The 19,679-nt window shown below is 54.7% G+C and overlaps 1 protein-coding gene across 4 annotated transcripts; it reads right to left on the minus strand.

Annotated features, from left to right (window-relative positions):
• Positions 1-358: 358 nt before the first annotated feature.
• Positions 359-17,986, minus strand: ELAVL3 (ELAV like RNA binding protein 3). Of its 4 annotated transcripts, XR_012124511.1 has the most exons (8): positions 17,562-17,986; positions 10,218-10,437; positions 9,796-9,899; positions 6,566-6,719; positions 6,182-6,407; positions 5,433-5,471; positions 3,406-3,860; positions 359-1,940 (listed from the first exon to the last, which is right to left on the minus strand). XR_012124511.1 is itself a non-coding variant. In XM_017663481.3 (7 exons), the coding sequence occupies exons 1-7, from the start codon at positions 17,568-17,570 to the stop codon at positions 3,509-3,511; spliced, it is 1,101 nt and encodes a 366-aa protein (XP_017518970.1). In that variant the 5' UTR covers positions 17,571-17,986; the 3' UTR covers positions 359-3,508. The 4 variants fall into 4 exon arrangements, 3 of the variants coding, with proteins under 3 accessions (XP_017518970.1, XP_017518971.1, XP_017518969.1); XM_017663481.3 differs by having other exon boundaries at positions 359-3,860; positions 10,218-10,434; XM_017663482.3 differs by having other exon boundaries at positions 359-3,839.
• Positions 17,987-19,679: the final 1,693 nt, after the last annotated feature.

Below are 19,679 nucleotides of genomic sequence, written 5' to 3' on the forward strand. Positions count from 1 at the left end.
AGGGTAGAATGCAGGGAATCACGGCAATCTGTGGGCCCTGCCTGGGCCTCCTCCCTCTTCAGCCCCACTCCACGGTCGGGTCTCATCAGAGCCCTTTTGCACCTGAGATGCCCGGGGGAAAATAGCCCAGCAACACAGGACAGACAGACCCCTACCCCCACCCTGCTACTTCTGTCTGGGTTTCTGCCCAGGCGGTCTCCCACACCACCCAAGGTACACGTGCTGTGGGTAGGGCAAGGAGCTCCAGGTGAGAGCCGGGCACAGAGAAGGACAGCAGCCTGTGCAGGACCACACAGCCTGGCCCACGGGTGCACTGACAATGCCTGCCCTCCGCTGCTGCACAAGACACCTGAGGCTGTAAGATTCTGAACTTTTATTTTCTGGCATGAAAAGTACAAATAATTAAACAATTCCATGTAAAAGTCTGTTACCGCGGCCAGGCCTGTAATCCCAGTAATAAATAGTCTAAATGCAACACAAAGTGTTCTTGTTGGGTTTGTTTTTTTTTTTTTTTTTACAGTTCTTTATCACCTCCAACATGGACTCTCTCCTGATTTGAAACCTTCTGAATAAATAACAGGATGAAAGGAGGGTTGAAGGGGCTGAGCCCCCACCCCACAGGCCCTGCCCCTGCCCCCCAGGAATGTGGAAGACCCCAGGCCCCCTCTCCTGGGATGAGGAGCTGGCCTCCAGGGAGGGGCCTGGCTGGCTGGGCTGAGTTCTGTGGTTTAGAAAAAGAAGTCCCCTCCCAGTCTTGGGGGTGGCAGGGGCCTAGGCCTCAGTTGGGGGGTGTGTGGGGAGGTGCCCCTCTCCAGAGCCCAGCCCCCCCCAGGGTGGGGGACAAACCCAGCCCTTATTGCTCACAGACGCCTCCCGCACGCTGCCCACGTGTGCACACGTGTCCTGCGTTCGGAGGGCGGAGGGGAGAAGGCCCCCAGGAACAGCAGAGGGAGAGGGGTGGACCCGCTGGGGGGCCTGCCCTGCTGGAGGGGAATGGGGAGGTCAGGGAGGACTTAAAAACCACAAGAATAAATAGGTTCATGTATCAAGAACAAGCTAGGGTTTTCACCAGCTAAATAGGACTGAAAAAATTCTCAAGACGAGCAAAAATAATCCCACCGAATACCCCGGACGTCGCTGGCCACGGGGACTGTCCCCGCAGAGCACACGCCCCCCCGGGCGCCGCTCAGCTACCATTACTGTTATTAATAATTATTATTACTTTAATGATTCCACTTCCTCTTTTATAAATAAATTAGGCATAACCACGTCTCGGCAAAACTTAAAAAAAACAAAGAGAACATCATGGTCCCTTTAAACTTGCAAACTGGATGAAGGAACAGAAATACACACAAATGTCTTTACAGGGCAACAAGGAGAATAAATAGTTAACATAGCAATAAGTTAAAACTACAAGAAGCTAAATTCGGCAAAAAAGTACAAGAAAGTTAACTGGTGCCAGTTTATGTCTTTTTTTTTTTTTTTTTACCTTTTTTTAAATCTGTTTTTTTTCTCTTCCTTTTTTTGTTGCTTTTTTCTCTTCTGTTTGTGTTTTTTGTCGCTTTTTTTATTTTATTTTTTCTTTTTGTTCCTTGCAGCAGAAGCTCCACAGACGTTTAATAAGAAACACCAGGAGGGGTGGGGAGAGAGAGCTGGGCAGTCAGATGGGGCCGAGGCCGGACACCAAACGCAGGGACACCGAGGAGGGTAACTGAAGCTGAAATCGGGGTTTGTGATTCGGTTCTGACTGGGCCCTCTGTGGGGTTGGGGGGTGTGGAGGGCTGTGAGGGCTCCCGGGGGCTCCGGCCTTTGGCTTCTGTTGGAAATTTTTGTTTTGTTTTGTTTTTTTACAAAGAATGCAAACTAGGAGGATGGGAAGTCCAGACAGAAGCTGGGGCTGGGGCACAAGTCGGGGGCTGCAGCCACTTGCCCTCGATAATCTGGAAAGATGGAAAAACCCAACAAACTCAAATGGGGTGATGAGTGGACAGGTCAGGGGTGGGGGGAATGCGGGGCTGGGCCCCTGGGCCCTTCCACCCGGGGCCTGGCGGGGAGTGGCGGGAGCTTGCTGCTGGGGAGGCTTTAGGTGGGGGAGACTCAGGGCCTGGCCTCCCCCTGGGCCTCGTGGGCCACGGCCTCTGCCCAGGGAGGCACAGCCCCAGGGACAGGGGGTCCTTTGGCCTCAAGTGTTGGGGGGGCTGCCTCCAGCCCACCATGACGCCAAAAGTGGAACGAGGTATCATGTGTCTGGATGCATGGATTCTGTGTGTGCACGCCTGTGTCGGTGGGCGGCAGGGACTCCTGATGGGCTGGTGGGAGCTCTGCAGAGAATCCAGGGCAGGGGCGAGAGGGGCTGAGTGCCAGGAGTAGGGGTCGGGCCAGCCTAGCTAGACGGAGCAGACCGGGCTGGGTCTGGGCCTTGTGACCTCTCGCCTGGGCTTGAGGGATGCTATGAACATGTCTGTGTGTCCTGGGTGTTGTGTCTATGGTTCTCTGTGACTGGCCATCTAGATCTGTGTGTCCAAAGGTATCTTGTCTCCATTTCCACGGGTCCATGTGGAAATGCTCACACGGTCACATGTGCGTGTCCACCTTTGTCCACGGCCACATTCGCCTGCGGCTACATTTACATAGCCCCATAACTTTGCCCTCCTGTGTTTGGCCAATGAATCCCTACATCGGGTCCAGGCGCATCTCTGGGTCTGCCAGAGTCGCTGTGTGTTCCTGTGGGGTGTATAACTGCGTGGCTGTGTTTGTGTGGCCCCCATAGGCCCCGAGCCCCCAAGCCGTGCTCCCTGCCCCTGCCCCAGTTGGTAAACATAACTTGCCAAAATATTTTCTTTTTTTTTTTTTTTGTCTTTTTTTGTGTTTTTTTTTTTCAAGTTCAAGAATCCCCAGTAAAAATTCTCGAGGTCTTTTTTTCCCTTTTTACAAAAATAGAGTTTTTCTTCCCCTCCCACCCCCCCTTTTTTTTCATCTTGTTTCTGTTTCCAGCCCCTCTCACTGCTCCTCACACTTCACACCAAGGGGCTCCGGGCCAGGGGTGCCCACACCCCTCCTCACATTTTGCTTTTTTGGGGATTTTTAAACCTGTTTCCCCCTCCCCTCAGGCTCACCTAGGTGTTGGGGAGGCCTGGGCAAGGGGGCCTGGGGGGCACACCTAGTGCCCCCCCAAAGCCATCCCAGGGAGGGTGGTTGAAGGTGGGATGGGGGCACATCTCTGCTTTCTTTTTAGCCGAAAAAAGAAACAAAACCATCACCATGGACAAAACCAAGAGGAGAGAGTGGACGACCCAGCCTGGAGTGGGGGCAGGAGGACGGGGTGGGGGACCCCCAGGCACCCCCTATTCCTGGCAGACTCTCCCACCCCGAGTGCTCACCCTGTGGCTTCCACACGTGGCTCACCCTGGTGCCGTCCGTGGTCTGCCTGCGCTGTCTCTCTCCGGCCCCTTCTCTCTCTCTCTCTCTGTCTGCTGCCCAGGAGGGTGGGGAGGGCGGCGGCGGCGGCTCAGGCCTTGTGCTGTTTGCTGGTCTTGAAGGACACCTGCAGCACGCGCTCGCCCAGGCGGTAGCCGTTGAGGCTGGCGATGGCCATGGCGGCCTCATCGTAGTTGGTCATGGTGACGAAGCCGAAGCCCTTGCACTTGTTGGTGGTGAAGTCGCGGATGACCTTGACATTGGTGACTGCACCAAAGGGCCCGAACAGCTGCCACAGCACGCTTTCGTCCGCCTCTGGCGACAGGTTGTACACGAAGATGCACCAGCCAGCACCTGCTGCGCCCCCTGACAGGCCCACGCCCGCGAGGCCGCTCATGCCGTCGATGGCGATGGGCGAGAACCTGGCGATGAGTGACAGGGGACTACTTTGGGGGTCACGCGGGCTCTGCCCTGACCCCCAGCATGCGCCCGACCCTACTGTGGCCCCTGGCCCCACAGGGGCTGTGACCTTGAGAATGCATGAGCCCTGCGCTGTCCTGACCCCACCACGGCCCCAGACCTCCATCCACTCCAACCTGCTCTGAGTCACCAGCCCCCAATCTCCATCCTGACCTGACCTCTTGCCCTCCCTGGACATTTGGTCCGTATTCAGTGATCCTGCCCAGAACCTGATCTCCACCCTGACCCAAGACCTTTGACCCTGGCAGGTCCTTGTTTCTGTTGACGCTGACCCCTTCCCCACCCCTGGCCACCATCCCTCCCTTGACACATCCTCCCATCTGACTGCTCCCCTCCCCCACTGACCCCTCCCTGCCCCATCTGCCCCACTGGCCACCCTGCTACCCCCACAGCTGGGGACCCACCTGGAAGGGCAGCACTGGGAGCCAAGATGTGCATGTAGCCATCTAAACGACACCCTCCCCTGGGTCTCAGGGCAGCCTGATGTGACCCATAAAGTGGCCACCACCTCCCCCTGCCCCTCTCTGGCCTTTTCCTGTTCAGACTGTATACCCATGATTGGCTCCATCTTCCCTGGAAGGTTTTGTTCCCCAAGTCACCTAGAATAGCTCCTAGCACTCAGCAGGCACTTGGGAGGGGTTTGTTGAATGAATGAATGAAAGTTCTGAATTGGCTTCATCCATATTCCTCACTAGCTTCCTACCTTCCAAAGGCTCCGCTCAACCTGGGGGACCCCCAGGTCTGACCAAGTCCACTTGGCCACTTGGAACTAACTGCTTGCTCCCTCCGCCCGGCCTTTGCACAGGCCGTGCTCGCTGCCACCCACTCCACTTCCTCTGTTGCCTTGGACAGGCTGGGGGTCTCCGCTGGGTCCCCTTCACCCCTTCTCCTGCCCTGTTCACAGCCCTGATTGCTGCTCACCTATCTGTGTCCCTCCCCACTAGACTGAGATGACTACTAGCAGTGACAATAATCCTAGGGGTGGCTACCTGTCACGGGGTGCTCACTATATGCCAAGAAGGCTCAACATGATCTCCACAAGGGGCCGAGTCTGGCTGGGCCATGTTGGGTCCCCAGCCCCAATCCCAGCACCTGGTGCTCAGGGTGCAGTAAACACGGGGCTCTTCGTTGGGTAGGGACATGGACCACGTCTCGGAGCCCCAAGGCCTCTCCCCAGCTATGGGGCGGAAGGGGGCATTCTGTGGCCCTCAGCAAAGGAATAACGTGGCGTGTGCAACTCAGACTTAACATGGGAACCGGGGCCATGGCTGTGGCTTGGGGAACACTGCCTGCCTTTCATGGGGATAGAGAGGACCCCAATCAGGCCCCCCAGGGACCAAATTCCAAACTAGCTCCTACTACACATTTACTAAGTTCCCCAGCTCCCAAATTTCTTAATGGACACACTACCCCTAGACAGGGCAAACATGGCTAAGCTGGCAGTTCTGGGGATGAGGCTGGGTAGGGGGGTCCATCAGGGAAAGGTTCCAAGGAGGATAGTGGGGACGGGGGCAGCGAGGTGGGGGCACTGTTACCTCTTGACTCCATAGGCCATGTTGAGCAAATTGTCCAGCCTGCGGAGGAAGAAGGGGTGGTCAGTGGTGGCCCCCGGTGCACCCCTGGCTGTGACGCCTGCCGGCCAGCCTGCCTGCCCTCCCCACCCCCACCCAGTCGGCCAGCAGCGCCTGCCCTGCCCCCGCCCGCCTGGACACCGCCTGGCACGGAACCGCAGTCACTCGGGCACTGCCTCTTGCCTGTCCTGCTGCTGCCCAGCCTGCCTGGCCCCACTTGCCCGGCCCCCCACCCTGCAGGGCTCTGGTTCCCCAAAAGGGAAGCTTCGTGTCTCTTCTCCACAGTGCTGGGGCTGGGCAGGTGACAGCACCGCTCTGCACCTCAGGGTCCCCATCTGCGAAACGGGGACAAGGCAAGCTCCGTGCAGAATAAAATAAGTGCGCCTGGCATGCAGGAGGCACTAATGACATGTAGGTGAGCAGACAGAGACAGGCAGTTGGAGCCACATGCCTGAGAGAGAGGGGCAGAGTCAGAGCTGGACCCCAATCAGCTGACTCTAAAACTGTGCACATCGAGTGCCTGCTGTGTACGAGAGCCTGGCCTCAGCACCTAAAAGCTTCACACGTTTCTCCTTTGCTGCCCTCAGTGGCCCTGGCCCATGCTCCAAACCATGGCTTGGCTCCATGTCCCGCTGCCCTGCAGGAATGGGATTCAGGGAGGGGGGCTGCAAGCTCTGGATCCTGCCCTGGGGGTCTGGGTGGCAGGGGCTCACCGGAAGCGCTGTGTCTGGTGGTGCAGGGGGCCTGCATAGCGCCGGGCAGACGACTGGTAGAGGTGAGTGAGCAGGGCCTGCCCTGTCTTCTGACTCGGGTTGTTGGCAAACTTGACTGTGATGGGCTCGGCCGCGCCCAGCGGCTTCTGCCCGTTCAGTCCCTTAATGGCCTCCTCGGCCTCAATCCTCTTGTCGAAGCGGATGAATCCCACACCCCGAGAAACACCTGCCCGGGAGTGAGGACATCAGGAAGACCCTGCCCCCTCCTGTGTGGCCCCCTCCCCTTACCCGCCCCTTGCCCTGCAGTTCCTGGTCCCCATTTGGTCCCTCAAGACATTTGCCCAGCACGCCCCAGCCCATCGGGAACCCTCCCTGCAGCCTGACCTGTGACCTGGTCCACCAGGATGCGAGAGGTGATAATGCGGCCATACTGAGAGAAGAGCTGCTCCATTTCTTTCTGGCTCATGGTCTTGGGTAGCCCACTGACGTACAGGTTGGCATCCCGGATGGACGCAGAACTGGGTCTGGCATAAGACACCTGTGGGAGGGGCAGCCAGGTGGACAGCACTGAGGGGAAGACCCATTACGCAGATGGGGAGAGTGAGGCCACCTCCAAACCATGGCTGAGGTGCAGAAATGCCTCCGTTTCTGGAGTAGTTACCATGGTGGGCTTGGGGGAGGGAACATGGCTGTGGCCAAGGACATGGCCCGGCCTGCACAGACTGGGTGTGGGCAGTGAGGGGTGGGACCTGTCACCGGAGGTGGTCTATAGAGCTGCGGCCCCACGTCTCCGAGGACCCTGAGTCCTGGCTCCTGCCGTCCTGCTGAGCATCCCATCACTGGTGCTCCCCACTTCCTTGGAGAGAGAGCCTGGGATGCTGGCCCTTCTCTTCCTGACTACACTTTTGGCTCCTCAGGGACGCTGATGTCTGTAGCCACCAGCTTAATGCTGACAACTCCCAAATGTTTGTTCCCGGCATGGAGCTGGCCCTCATCTGCGCCCCTACACGACACCTGCCTCCAGAAGCTCTGCAAGGGGGTCTCCTGGCGGAATCACACTCAGCACGGCCACATGTGGCTCCTGACTGCCCCCAACTTGCCCCAGTCCAGTGATGGCAGCCGTCCCCAGCCTTGCCAACTTGATGCCTCCCAGCCTTTTATACCTACATCCAACCCACCATCAACCCTGTCTGCTCCGCCTTCCTCATCATCTGAAATCCACACACCTCTCCCAATTTCCACTGGCCTAACCTGGCCCAGCCCTCACCATTACTTCCCACCCCCACTAGGGCAGCAGCCCCACCAGGTTCCCCCACTCCCATCCTCACTCCCAGGCTGTTCCCTCCACCACAACCTGAGGGCGCCTGTGAGCATCTGGGCCAGGTCATCTCCCTCTGCTCAGAACCCTCTGTGGCTCCCACCTTCTTCAGAGCTCAAGTCCTCTGTGTTCCCCAAACACACCAGGCATGTTTCAGCCTCAGGGCCTTTGCACTGGCTAGTCCCTCTGCCTGGAACCCTCTTCCTCACCTTTCTTCTCCCAGTCTGCATTGAAATGTCCTCCCTACTCTTTCCCGTATGAAATCCTCCACCCCTACCCCCCTTAAGCGCTTTCTCAAAACACTTCTTCCCATTATGAGTTAGACACGTTTTCAGAGGATCATTCGATTCATGTCATTCATTATGGCCCAGCCCAACAATGAAAACTCTCTGCAGCTGTTTAAAAAATGGTGGACATGTATATTTATTTCCCTGAAACAGTGGTGAGTATTGTAAAGTGGGGAAAAGAAAAGTCCATTTACAGAGCGGCCAGCGTTGTGTGACCCCATCTCATTGTGTGTTTATCAATGTCCTGGAAACATGGGCTGGAGGGCCCCACCCCCAGGGGCTGACAGGGTGCCGAGGGTTGGTGGGGGGAAGGGAGGTCGTAAGCTTCTCTCCCCCTTATTTCTGCTTTCTCTTCTATTTCTTCTAAATTAACCGCTGGGTAGATGGGGTCATTGTCAAGGGTATGCCTTCTGTTTGGGGTGGTGAATTGGGAGGGGGTGAGGGTGCTCATGGCACAGGGATAGGATTCTATTTAATGCAGCTGTGCACACCTGAGGTCCTCCAGGAAAAAGAAAGATGATCAGTGGCTCTTATTTCTATAACAGTAATTAAAATTAACAGCCATGTATTTGACAGTTTCCACTCTCCACTGTGGGGCTGTGAGTTTTTAGGGTTGAGGACTTGTCAGGGGATTAGAGTTGGGGAAAGAGAGGGCTGAGCTCCTGGATGGGTGGGGGTGTCAGGGGTCATCTGAAGCACAGAGTAGGTTTTCAGGGGTCTTTCCTGTGTTTCCAGGATGCCATCTGCTGGGGCGCCCAAGGGCTGAGACTGATCACACAACATGCCACCCAGACAGACACACACGCACATACACACCCACGCTGTGCCACCCCTGCAGAGCTCTGGTGACTCCAGCAGAAGAGGGTGACAGAAGGTGGCCACCACATTCATGGTGACTCTGAGGGTCCTGGGTAATCACAGAGCTGCAGAATTGCAAGCCCTCAAGTCGCACACATTCCACCCTGAATGGGGAGACACACCCACACAACTGCACTGTGACACACAAACACCCAGTCACAACCAGACATACCCACACAGCCCCACCAGGTCACTGCCAGAGCTGCAATGTGTCACAAAGCACGTGTCAGATAAGCAGCATATCCCACAGATACCCAGTGACACACCCGAAGTCTGTAACAGCCAGGTCCATGATGACAGCCACTCATATGGCCAGGGTGTTCCACAAACACCGTGCTTCACAGCCAGGGAACACACACACAGACACACACACACACACACGCTCACCACATCACGTGGATACAGTGGCTCTGGGTTGAATGTACAGTTTATCACGTGACCCCTCATGCTTCTCAGTATAGTTGTCCAAGGAGGGACCCACCCAGTCACAACCTCATTCCCCCTCACATGAGGGAGAAGAGATTCCTGTACCTCTGTTCCCATGGAGAACTGGGGGCCAGATGGGTACCCCCAGCCCAGCCTTCCCCGGGGCTCAGATTTGTGGGCAACAGATTTGAGGGGCGGAGCCCAGACACTCCCAGGCCGACCTAGAGAGGGGGTTTCCATGGCGATCCCCCCAGGGAATCTGGGCTCACAGGGTCCCAGCTGCAGCAGCTGAAAGGGGAGGGGCCCAGAGGGACCCATCCCCTAATCCCGCCCTCCCAGGCCCTAATTAGGCTCCAGATGGCAGATGGGCCCCGCCCCTCCCCCACTTCCACGACAAAGGCAGGGAGGGGGCTGCCCATCAGACCCTGGTCACTCTCTCTCACTGCCGTGGGGTGATCACCTCCTTGAGTCCCGAGGATGTGGGGCTGAAAGCCTCCCCACTGGCAAGTAAGGAACCTTGTCAGAGAGTCAGAGAGGCAGAGCCATTGGCCCCGGAGGCCGTGGGGAAGGACAAGGACGGGCAGCAGTAGGGGGAAGGGATGGGTGGGAGGACAGGAAGCTGTAGGGGGTTGGACAGCAGGGAAGGAGGCAGTCCACGTGGGCAGTAATAAAGGAGAAGTAAGGACGGTTGGGGACCGGCAGGAGCGGGGAATGAGGCCACTGACCTTGATGGTCTTCGTCTGCAGTTTGAGGCCGTTGAGGGTGTTGATGGCTTTGTCTGCGTCGTTGGGGTCAGAGTAGTTCACAAACCCGTAGCCCAGGCTCTGCCCTGCGGGCAGGGTCAGGATGATGCCTTCCTGGAACCTGCCCCTGTCGTCCCAGACCCAGGCCTGAGAGGCTGACTGACTGCCCCCCTCAAGGTTATGGGAACCAAGGTCCCCTCCTTACCCATTGCCCCAGAGTACTACCCTGTCCCCAGGACCCCTCAGATCTCCTTGCCCCCTTCACTCGAGACACACCCCCTAGGGTCACAACTGCCTCCCCGTGGCACCTCAGATCCCCCACGGTCCTACCTGCCCCCGCCACACCTGTGCTCCTGAGGCTAACAGCTTTGTGCCCCCGCGCCCCCACCTGCCAGCAGCCACACCTGTGATCTTGTCCCGAACCAACTTGCAGGACTCGATGTCACCAATGCTGCCGAAGAGGCTCTTGAACTCGTCCTGGGTCATGTTCTGGGGCAGGTAGTTGACGATGAGGTTAGTCTTGCTGTCGTCAGTGGCTCCGTTTGTACCAAGGAGTGGCCCGTTGGGCAGGGCCGGGCCGGCCGGGCCCCCCGCCACCTGAGACTCCATGGCCCCGAGTATCTGCTGGAGACAACAGGCCGCACCCACTCACGGTCCCATCCGCACACCAGGGGCCCGTGGGAGTGAGGAGGGGCTCAGAGGGATCGGTTGTGTCTGACACGGGCTTGAACATGGAGACGGTACAATGTATTATTCTAATAATCCCTTCCACTCTTTGAGCATTAGGCAAAGCACTTTACTGTGACAAGTTCCATATATAAACCCCAGAGATGCCTGTCGCATATACAGTTGACTCTTGAACAACGCATGTACCAACCCCCCATGCAGTCAAAAATCCATGTGTAACTTCTGACTCACCAAAAAACTTACTAATAGCTTACTATTGCCGGGAAATCTTACCAATATTCTAAAGAGTTGATTAATACATATGTTGTATGTTATATATATTATATACTATATTTTTACAATAAAGCTAGAAAATGTGTTTTCAAATTGTCATAATCTTAAAAAATGTTTACAACATATTTATTGAAAAAATATCCATGTATATGCTTAAGGTACTCTACAAGAAGATATGTCAAAGAAATAATCCTCCCATGTTTCCTTCCATATGCTACATCTATAGCTTTTCTTCTTCCTTCCTAATTACAACCCTTAAATAGAATTCGTGCCTCATATCGAATTTACCGAGTATCATAATTCCTCCAGGTGGTAAAGATACCTCGAGACAAGTGCTGGGCATAGAAGCCACAGGGCATAAATCTGCAAAGAAGTAAAAAGCTAACCTTTGCAAACAATATGGCTTCTCTCTCACTTACCAACTTTACAATTCCCTGTATGGCCCCGGAAGATGACTGGTTAGCCAGAGACGGGTAAGATTCCTCAAGGGAGGAACAACCTAAGACAGGCACAGTCGTAGGGGGGCCATCAGGTGAGAAACTGGGGATCAACAGAGGTGAGGCTCAGAACCTCACCCCCCCTGTTTTGAGAGAAATCTTCTGCATCCGTGGATGTTTTGCTGCCCTTGTCTAGCCTGGATTAATACTTAGTCCATAGGCACACACCTGATCATCTGATCATCTACATTTGCCCTCTTACAGCACTAAACTATGTTTTCTACCTTTATCTTGCATCTACCTACCACTTCAGCATTTTATTAAAAATAAAATAATAATAATAATAAAGGGAGAATGTGGGATCAACATATAAATCAAGTATAAAAATCAAACGAATATTCATATTTGACCTGATTGTTTATAGTTCATAATGCGTGATCAAAACCGAAAGTTTCTGTGATGACTGCCCTTGTACTGTTCACCATGTAAGAACTTATTCACTATGTAAGAATTCGTTCACCATGTAAGAACTTGTTCGTTATGCTTCAGAAGATTGGAGACTGATGAGAATTAGGCTTGAGATGGATTAATGATTGTACATTGAGCGTTGACCCCCCTATACTGAATTTTATTGTTGTTAACAACCATTTGATCAATAAATATGAGAGATGCCCTCTAAAAAAAAAAATCCATGTATAAATAAATGGACTCAGTTCAAACGTGTTGTTCAAGGGTCAACTGTATGTTTGCCTCTTTTTCTAAAACCAATCTGTGCATTTTCAGGGTAATAAAGACTTTGTCTTCAGAATAAGAAATATAACATTTTTATTCACTTTGAAGCCCTCATAAACCCCTCCCTGACCATGTACTCCCCTCTTCCCATCAAAGATAATTCCCACTCCAAATGAGCTGATATTTCTTTAGCTTATGCATAATTTTCCCACTGGGCATTTACCCCCCATTTTTCCACTGAGCATTTGGGTTTTTAATGTATATAACACCTGTAAATAGTGACAGCTTTATTTCTTTATCTTCAATCTATACCTGTTTATTTTTCTTGTCTTATTACAGGGGCTACAGTGTGATAGTGGCGTCTTCATTCCTAACATTAAAGGAAATATTTGAAACATTACACAGCTACATATGATCTTTGCTATAGTTTTTTTTTTCTTTTTGTAGAGGGCCTTTATCAGACTAAAAATGTTTAATTTTATACCTAATATCAACGAGACTTTTAAAGAAAGAATGTTGAATTTTATTGAATGTTTTATCCTACATCTATTTTTTTCTAAGTGAGTTGCAATTGTCATATAACATTACAATAGTTTCAGCTGTACAACATAATGATTCGACATTGGTATATTGCAAAATGATCTGCAAAAGTCATCTAGTTAACATGGATCACCATACATAGTTATAATTTTTTTTCTTATGATGAAAACTTTAAAAATCTATTCTCTTAGAAAATTCCAAATATATTCTATAGTTATTTTACATGTAAGGCCACATAGAGAATTTTAAAGCTACATTTGGGCTCAGTAGGAAATAGCGCTGGGATTGATTGGTATTGTTGTTATGGGCATGGGAACGTTAAGTAGCCAGCACTTCCTTAGGTCTTCCTTATGGTTGGCAAATAGACTGCCCTCACCTGAAAACTCAAATCAGTTGGTAGGATCTTTCTAGAGGGATGAATTAAGGATTTGAAGCCACATTGAGTTTCAGCAGAAAAAAAACACTGTGATTGATTAGCCATATCTGTTGTGGCCACAGAATTGAAGTCAGGAGGTACACAGCATCTCAGCAATCCCTGACCCTAAATACAATACCATGCTTGTTCCCAAATTTGGAGAATACTGTGCACAGTGCAATGTTTCTTTTTCTCTTCCAAATAACCCTGAAAAGAGGAGGGTTTTATTCTCCCTACTTGACAGATGCTATGAACTAAATGCTGTGTCTCCCCAAACTCCTATGTTGAGTCTCTGATCCCCAAATGTGATGGTATTAGGAGGTGGGGACCTAATTAGGTCATGAGGGTAGAGCCCTCATGAATAGGATTCATGTCCTCACAAAAAGACAAGAAAGAGATGATCTCTCTCTCCACCATTTGAACACACAGCAAAAAGATAAGAAATCCTGGCTGCCTGCAAACCAGGAAATGGGTTCTCACCAGGAATCAAATCAGCGGACACCTTGATTTTGGACTTCTTAGCCCCCAGAACGATGAGAAATAACTGCCCGTTGTGTAAGCCACACGTTGATGGTATTTTGTTATAGCAGCCTGAGCTAAGGCAACAGACGAGGAAAGTTCAGAGGCATTTGAAAAATTACCAAAGACAATGCAGCCTGTGAAACAGGGATTTGCACAAGAGCTTTTCTGATCCAGAGTCAGTATTTCCAACTTCCACTGCCATCCAAGACGCCTGCCTGCTCTAACATTTCCCAGCTGTGTGTCCTCAGGTATGCTACTTAACCTTTTTGTGCCTCTGCTCCACTTTGCTGCCAACTCCAAATTACTGGCAGAGTGGCCCTGGGGAAGGATCTAAAGCCATGCGTGGGTGCAGCTGAAAAGCATTCTGGGATCAGTTAGCCACGTCTGCCATGCGCACAATCATGGAAAGCGGAAGCAGGCTTGTCATGTTCGCCATCAAGTCATGTTATTACTAATTGTCCCTCTCCATTGACATCTATGTGCCAGGCACTGTGTGAAGCACTTCAAGGTGTCATTTCACTCATTTCTCCCAACGATCTTTAAAGACAGCAACACACGCACCATTTCATAAATGAGAAAAGTGAGCTCAGAGATGGTGGGTGATCTAAATGAAGAACTTGATTTTAAACCTGAATATGTTGACGTCAGAGCTGATTTTAATGATTGGCCATTAATGGGGGCAGCTCTGCCGCATTACAGCTGTGTGTCCTTAGGGATGACCTTAGCTCTTCTTAGGGCCTCTGCTTCCTTTCTATTCATTCTTATTAAAAAGAATGGAACAGAGGGTCAATTCCTTTGCATCTCCAGTTGGCTGAGTGGCCATTTGGGGAGCTGCCAGGAGGGTTATTCTGAAGCCACATCCAGGCTGAGCAGGAACATGCACTGGATTGGTTAGTGATGACTGCCTCAAACATGGGCAGTAAAGCAGTAATGCACACTCCCCAGCTCTGCATCCAGTTCGTAATACTAATACTTTACTAATAACATGGTGCGTGAAGGGCCTGCTATGTGCCAGACAAAATTCTTTATGTGAAAATTTCCAGGCAATTCTCTCAACTTTGAACAGTATGGGACTCTTTTCTCCAATGAACAGATGAAGAAACAGTCTCAGTGAAGGGGTAGGGATTTGCATAAGGACAGCATACAGATGGTGGACCAAGAATTCATATCCAGGGTTTGAACATCAGAGTCCACTTCCTAATGAAAAGGCCAGAAACAGTAAAAAATAATAACAGTAAAGTGAAGCTGAGCACCTACCATACTCCAAGCCTTGAGCATCACTACATTATAATCCATTCTGTGGGCTGAGTCTACTCATCCAATTTAAATATTTACTGGGTGTCACCATGTAACAGCTGCGGGCTCTAACCTCCACACCATATATCCTAAGACATTCATATTGACTCTCTGTGCCTGTAAAAATAGAGCACAGAGGTCCCCCACATATGGAGATGAATCCTGAATTCCCTTCTGGGCTCACTGAGCTAGAGCTCTGTGATTGGCTGATAATGTCTGCTATGGGAGCCCCCAAAGCCATCAGCAGCACACAAGCAACTGTTTCAGGACACGAGATTCCAGCTTTGGGACCCCACACTATGTGCCGGGCACTGAGCACGCACAAAGTTTTCATTGACTTCCCACAACAACACTGAAAGCTGGAAATCATCTCTATTTCTCAGGGAAACAGGGTCAAGGGTGACTTGCCCAAGGTGACCAGGGGCAGGTAGTGGAGTCAGGGTTTGACTCCCGATCTTACTACCCAAGCGCCTGCAGGGTTACTGGCTTCCCCCCACAGCCCCCATCCCCCCTAAATTCTGCCCTCAACTGGGGTGGTGTTAAAATAAAGGCAATTGGGAACTCCTCCCTGGCTGGGATCTGGAGGCCCAGCCTACTAATCTCCCCACCGTCCCATCACCCTCCCATCTGTGCCGGAGCTTAGCGGGATCAGTGTCGTGTTTCCTCGGCGGCTCAGCCGGCTGAGCTGCTAATGGGGATCGGACTGGTGAAGGCCACACCAGCCCCACCCAAACCCGCAGCAAACACATGGCCTGGGATGACTCGGGGATCACAGGGACCTTCCAGGGATGTCGTAGGACAGGAATGGAAGCCTAAAACCAGAGGGGAAGAGAGCAAATTGGGGATGGAGAAGCAGAGCTTGACTGGGAGCAGTGGAACCTTCTATTCCACCCTTGCCAGATCTTCCTCTGGGTCTCTCCCTTGTTCATTTCACTCTTCTTTTTCTCGCTGTCCTTCTGTCCTCTCCCCTCTGAGCCCTTGTCTGTCTCTCCTTCTCCAATTCATTTTCCACCATTGCACATCTGACATGGATTTTGCAGTGAACACACCTGTGCTCACTTGCTGTGTAGAACCCTCCTACATCTCGGCCCCCAGCTGTGCCCCCTGGCCTCAGTCACAGTGACAGACACCTGGATGCTGGCGACAATAGGGCATTGAGTGGCTATGCACGGTAAGGTTTGGCCACCACGTAGTGCTAACTAATCCTCCCCCTTCGGGGCCCTTCTTCCTGCCTGCAGAGCCCTCACTATCTGTTTTCCTCCTCATTCCTCTCAACCTGCCTCCATGGTGGGGCTCTGCCTGAGTGCCCTGCGTTGGAGGGCCCAGGCCTTTGAGGGCTTCAAGGCTCCTGTGTGACCTCTGACCACACCCTTTTTGCCCCTTTGTGCATCAATTTCCCTTTTTGAAATGAGGGAACGGATCTGAAAAGTGGGTACTGGACTGTCGCAGGGGTTTTAAGGGTTCTTAGGAGGCCATGCTGACGTTCCTGGACCTCGGTGAGGAACGCGAGGCCCAGAGAGGGGAGGGAGCTGGTCTGAGGTCACACAGCAAGGAAAGTATGGCCTCTGGGGCCTCATTTCTCAGAGCCAGGTGGGCGGGTCCCAGGGTTCAGGAGGGGAGAGGCCCAGGCACAGAGGGAGGGTTGGGCATCCCCCCAGCCACACAGCTGGCCACGACTAGAAAAAGAGGCCCAGAGAGAGACAGCGTACAGAGACACACACAAAGAGACTGGAGAGACAGCAGGAACGCAAAAAGGAGGCCCCGGCGACGGAACCAGACAAAGGACGCACGGCGGCGCGGGGAGCGGAGTCGCGCCGCGGGGGCGGGGGTGGAGCCAGGGTGGGGCTAGAACTGGCCAGCCCCGCCCCCGGGACACGCCCGGGCTGCCGAGTGGAAATCCGAGGGCTCGGGCGAGGCCGGCCCCGGGGCCCTAGGGGCGGAGCCTAGATGGGCGTGGTAGGGCGTGGTTATGCAGGGCGTGGCAGGGCGTGGCAGCGCGCTCGGGAGCTGACCAGCTCGGCGGCTGCTGAAAGCACCCGGAGCCGGGCTAGTGGTGCGGGCGGGCAAGCTCAAGGTCACCCCGAGGCCCAGAGCCCTAGCGGCTCTTGGACCTGGCGTAGCGGACCTGCCTGAGCCCCTTACCCCATCCCCCGGGGGGCGCGGGCCCAGGAGCTAGGAAGCCCCCCCGCAGGCCCTCCCCTCCTTTCCCCCTCCCCGAAGCCCGAGGCGCCCGCGCGAGGCTACGGCCCGCGAAGAAGCGCCGAGAAACAAAGGGACTCGGAGGCAGCGGCGGCGGGCCCGCGGGGCCTCCGGGCGCGCCCCCTCCTCTCCCCTCCCCGCTTGCCGCAAGGTCGACAGGCTCGAGGACAAGAAGCCCAGCTCCCAGGCGCGGCTGAGGCCCGGGGAGCATGATCCAACGCCACCACTTTCCCGGGGTTCTCGGGGACGCCTTGCCGCCTTGACCTGGCCTAGCACCAGTGATTGGGGCCCTGTGTTTGCCTGGGCGGCCTGCGGGGTCCGGGCCTGGATGGAGGAGGCATCCTCCGCCGCCGCGGCCCCTCCCCCATCAGGCCTGCTGGAGGGGGGCAATCTCGCCCCCAGGACGCCAGAGGACGCCCCCCGAATTGCACCTCGGCTCCCTAAGGCCTCCCAGGCCAATCTCTAAAAGCCCCCAGTACTCTGGGCGCGGCTCTGCCCACTCTTAGGCCCCGAGGCTCGGTCCTACCCCCCCCCAACCCGGGCCTAGCTAGGCCTGGTCCTACCCCCCCCCAAACCCTCCATCTCCTTGGAGCTTGTGCCTATACCCTCCCCATCAGGTTCCCTCTCAGCGACAAGGAAATACCTACAGTGACCATTCTTGTGTGCCCGGCGGGCGCGGTCCGTGTTGAGGGCGGCTCCGGGGGTCGTACACTCCTTGGGGGGCCCTCGATGCTCACGCCGGGGTCCTGCCTGGGCGGTCTCTGGCGCGGTCTCTGCAGAGGTGTCGGTGAAGGCTACTGTTCCCTCGAGGGCCGGGGACGGGCCCGAGCCCGGGGACGCGCTCGCGGATAACCGGGCCCCGGGGTGGCCTGCGGGCGGCAGGGCGTGGAAAGCGGGAGCGGGCGAGAGATTGAGAACGCCCCTTGCGCGGCGCCGCGGGGCCCGGGGAAGTGGCGCCTCCCGACAGAGATCGCGGTGCTCCGCCTTTCGCCGCAGCTCCTCGGCCCAACCGGTCCAGCCACGGGCCCTCAGTCCTCTCCCCTCGCCCGCCCTCCCACCCACCCTCCAGCCCGCGCTGCGCGCTCCGCGCTCTGGGCCGCGCTGCCGCCGCCCCCAGCCGTTTATAGCAGCAGCTGCCAGCACCGGCGGCGCTTATTGGCTACGGCAGTCAAGCCCCGCCTCCTCGCGGCGCCCGACGGCGCGGCAGGTGGAAGCTAGCGCACTCTGGCTGGGACTCTGCACCCCAAGAAAACACTCCCTGGGGCTTGTATTGCCAAATTCGGGCCCTTTTGCCCCGCAGACCTTCGGCTTGCATTGGCGCCCCTTCTTGGGTGGGCTTTCTACGCAGAAGACAAGGAGAGTTCACCTCCTCTGTCCAGCACCGGGAACTGGAAGAGCAAAGATGGTGAGGAGGTATCGGTGGCCCGATTGTACACCTTCGGGCGGTGCTATCCACCGAGAGAACTGGAAAGGGACGAAGAACCAAGACTTCAATGGGCAAAGGCCTGGGTCTTCAGATTTGGAGGCACTAAGTGTAACCCCGCAAGACCAATGGAGGAAGGTGGAGACAGCTACGACCCTAGTCCGTCTGCAGAAAGCACAAAGACTCTGTGCATTTTGAATGGGCTAGGTTCAAAAGTTGGGTTCAAAAAGTGGAGTCTGGCACCCCAAGGTGCAGGGGAACTCGGCTCTTTTCTGAAGGGAGTGAAGAGGTTTGAGGCTCAGGGTTCCACGTAAACTCCACTGGCAACCTGAGATCTTGAGAAACCACCTGGTCTCAGAATCCATAAACTTCAGAAGGTCGGGAGATCTGCCATATAAATGTCCTGGCTTTCCGGCTCATGATTGATCCGACTGGGGAAAACCTGGCCTCCGTCTAAGGAGGAAAGGGGTGGCGTAGCCTCTTTTGGTGCGTGGGCACCAGTGCACGTTTACGTCGGGGTAGCCATCAGGCTGGAAGAAGCATTCTCACTAGGGCGGTGGCCTCTTCGAAGGAAACTTCAGCACCACAGACAGCGGTACACGGACCGATCGAGGGCGCTGTGAGGGGATAATCCGGGCCCTCTAACCCCGAGAGCTGCAACCAGTACCCCATTCTTGTTCCTACACACATTTTTAGGCTCCAGACTGTCCGAGAGTGCCATCAAACTCAGCGAGGAGAACCTAGTTTGACCAATCAGGGACTGCCCTCGAGAGAACCAATTCCGGGAAGATGCCCTCAAGATTGAGCCAATGAGAGCCGCGCAGCAGAGAGCGCGGCCACACGGATGGAGCGAGCAGGCCAATCATAGTGACGCGCGCAATCTGGGCGGTGGCGATGCGGGTTCCTGGTGACGCCTCTTGGGTTTGCTGGGGCGACCCGGAGGCCAACCCTAGTAACCCCGAGTGATGGCTTGTTCCCCATTTGGTGTTCCTCTCTGCTCCTGTCGGATCCAAAGCTGAGCCTAGCCAGAGAGGGGAGCTACTCCTGGGCCCGCAGCCCCAGCTGCGGTTTCCATGGAAACTGCTAGCTCTGGCTCTGCGGGGAAAGCTGAGCCTTGGGTGAGGGGTGGGGTGACTCGCGGGGGTGGCCCCAGAGGCCGTCTGGTCCTTGCCGACACTTCTGTCCCAGGCTGGTTTAGCCCCAGGTCCTAAGCGTAAAATGAGGCCTAGTTGTGGCCCCTCCCCCACGAGCTGCTGAACAGCCGATGGGGCCAATCTGCGAATGGCGCTACTGGGTTCCCCGGGGCATGTGCCCAGGCTCACGACTGCGGTCTCCGGGGTCA

Source organism: Manis javanica, chromosome 13 (assembly GCF_040802235.1).
Source record: "Manis javanica isolate MJ-LG chromosome 13, MJ_LKY, whole genome shotgun sequence".
NCBI lineage: Eukaryota > Metazoa > Chordata > Mammalia > Pholidota > Manidae > Manis > Manis javanica.

Excerpts from the sequence above, each read along its gene's own strand:
- ELAVL3 (XM_017663480.3), bottom strand. Across the intron at positions 9,900-10,217 it reads GGTTCGGGACAAGATCACAG|GGCAGAGCCTGGGCTACGGG; the intron begins GTGTGGCTGCTG and ends CCCTGCCCGCAG. Across the intron at positions 3,861-5,432 it reads ATGGCCTATGGAGTCAAGAG|TCCCCTGTCACTCATCGCCA; the intron begins GTAACAGTGCCC and ends CCCCCAAAGTAG.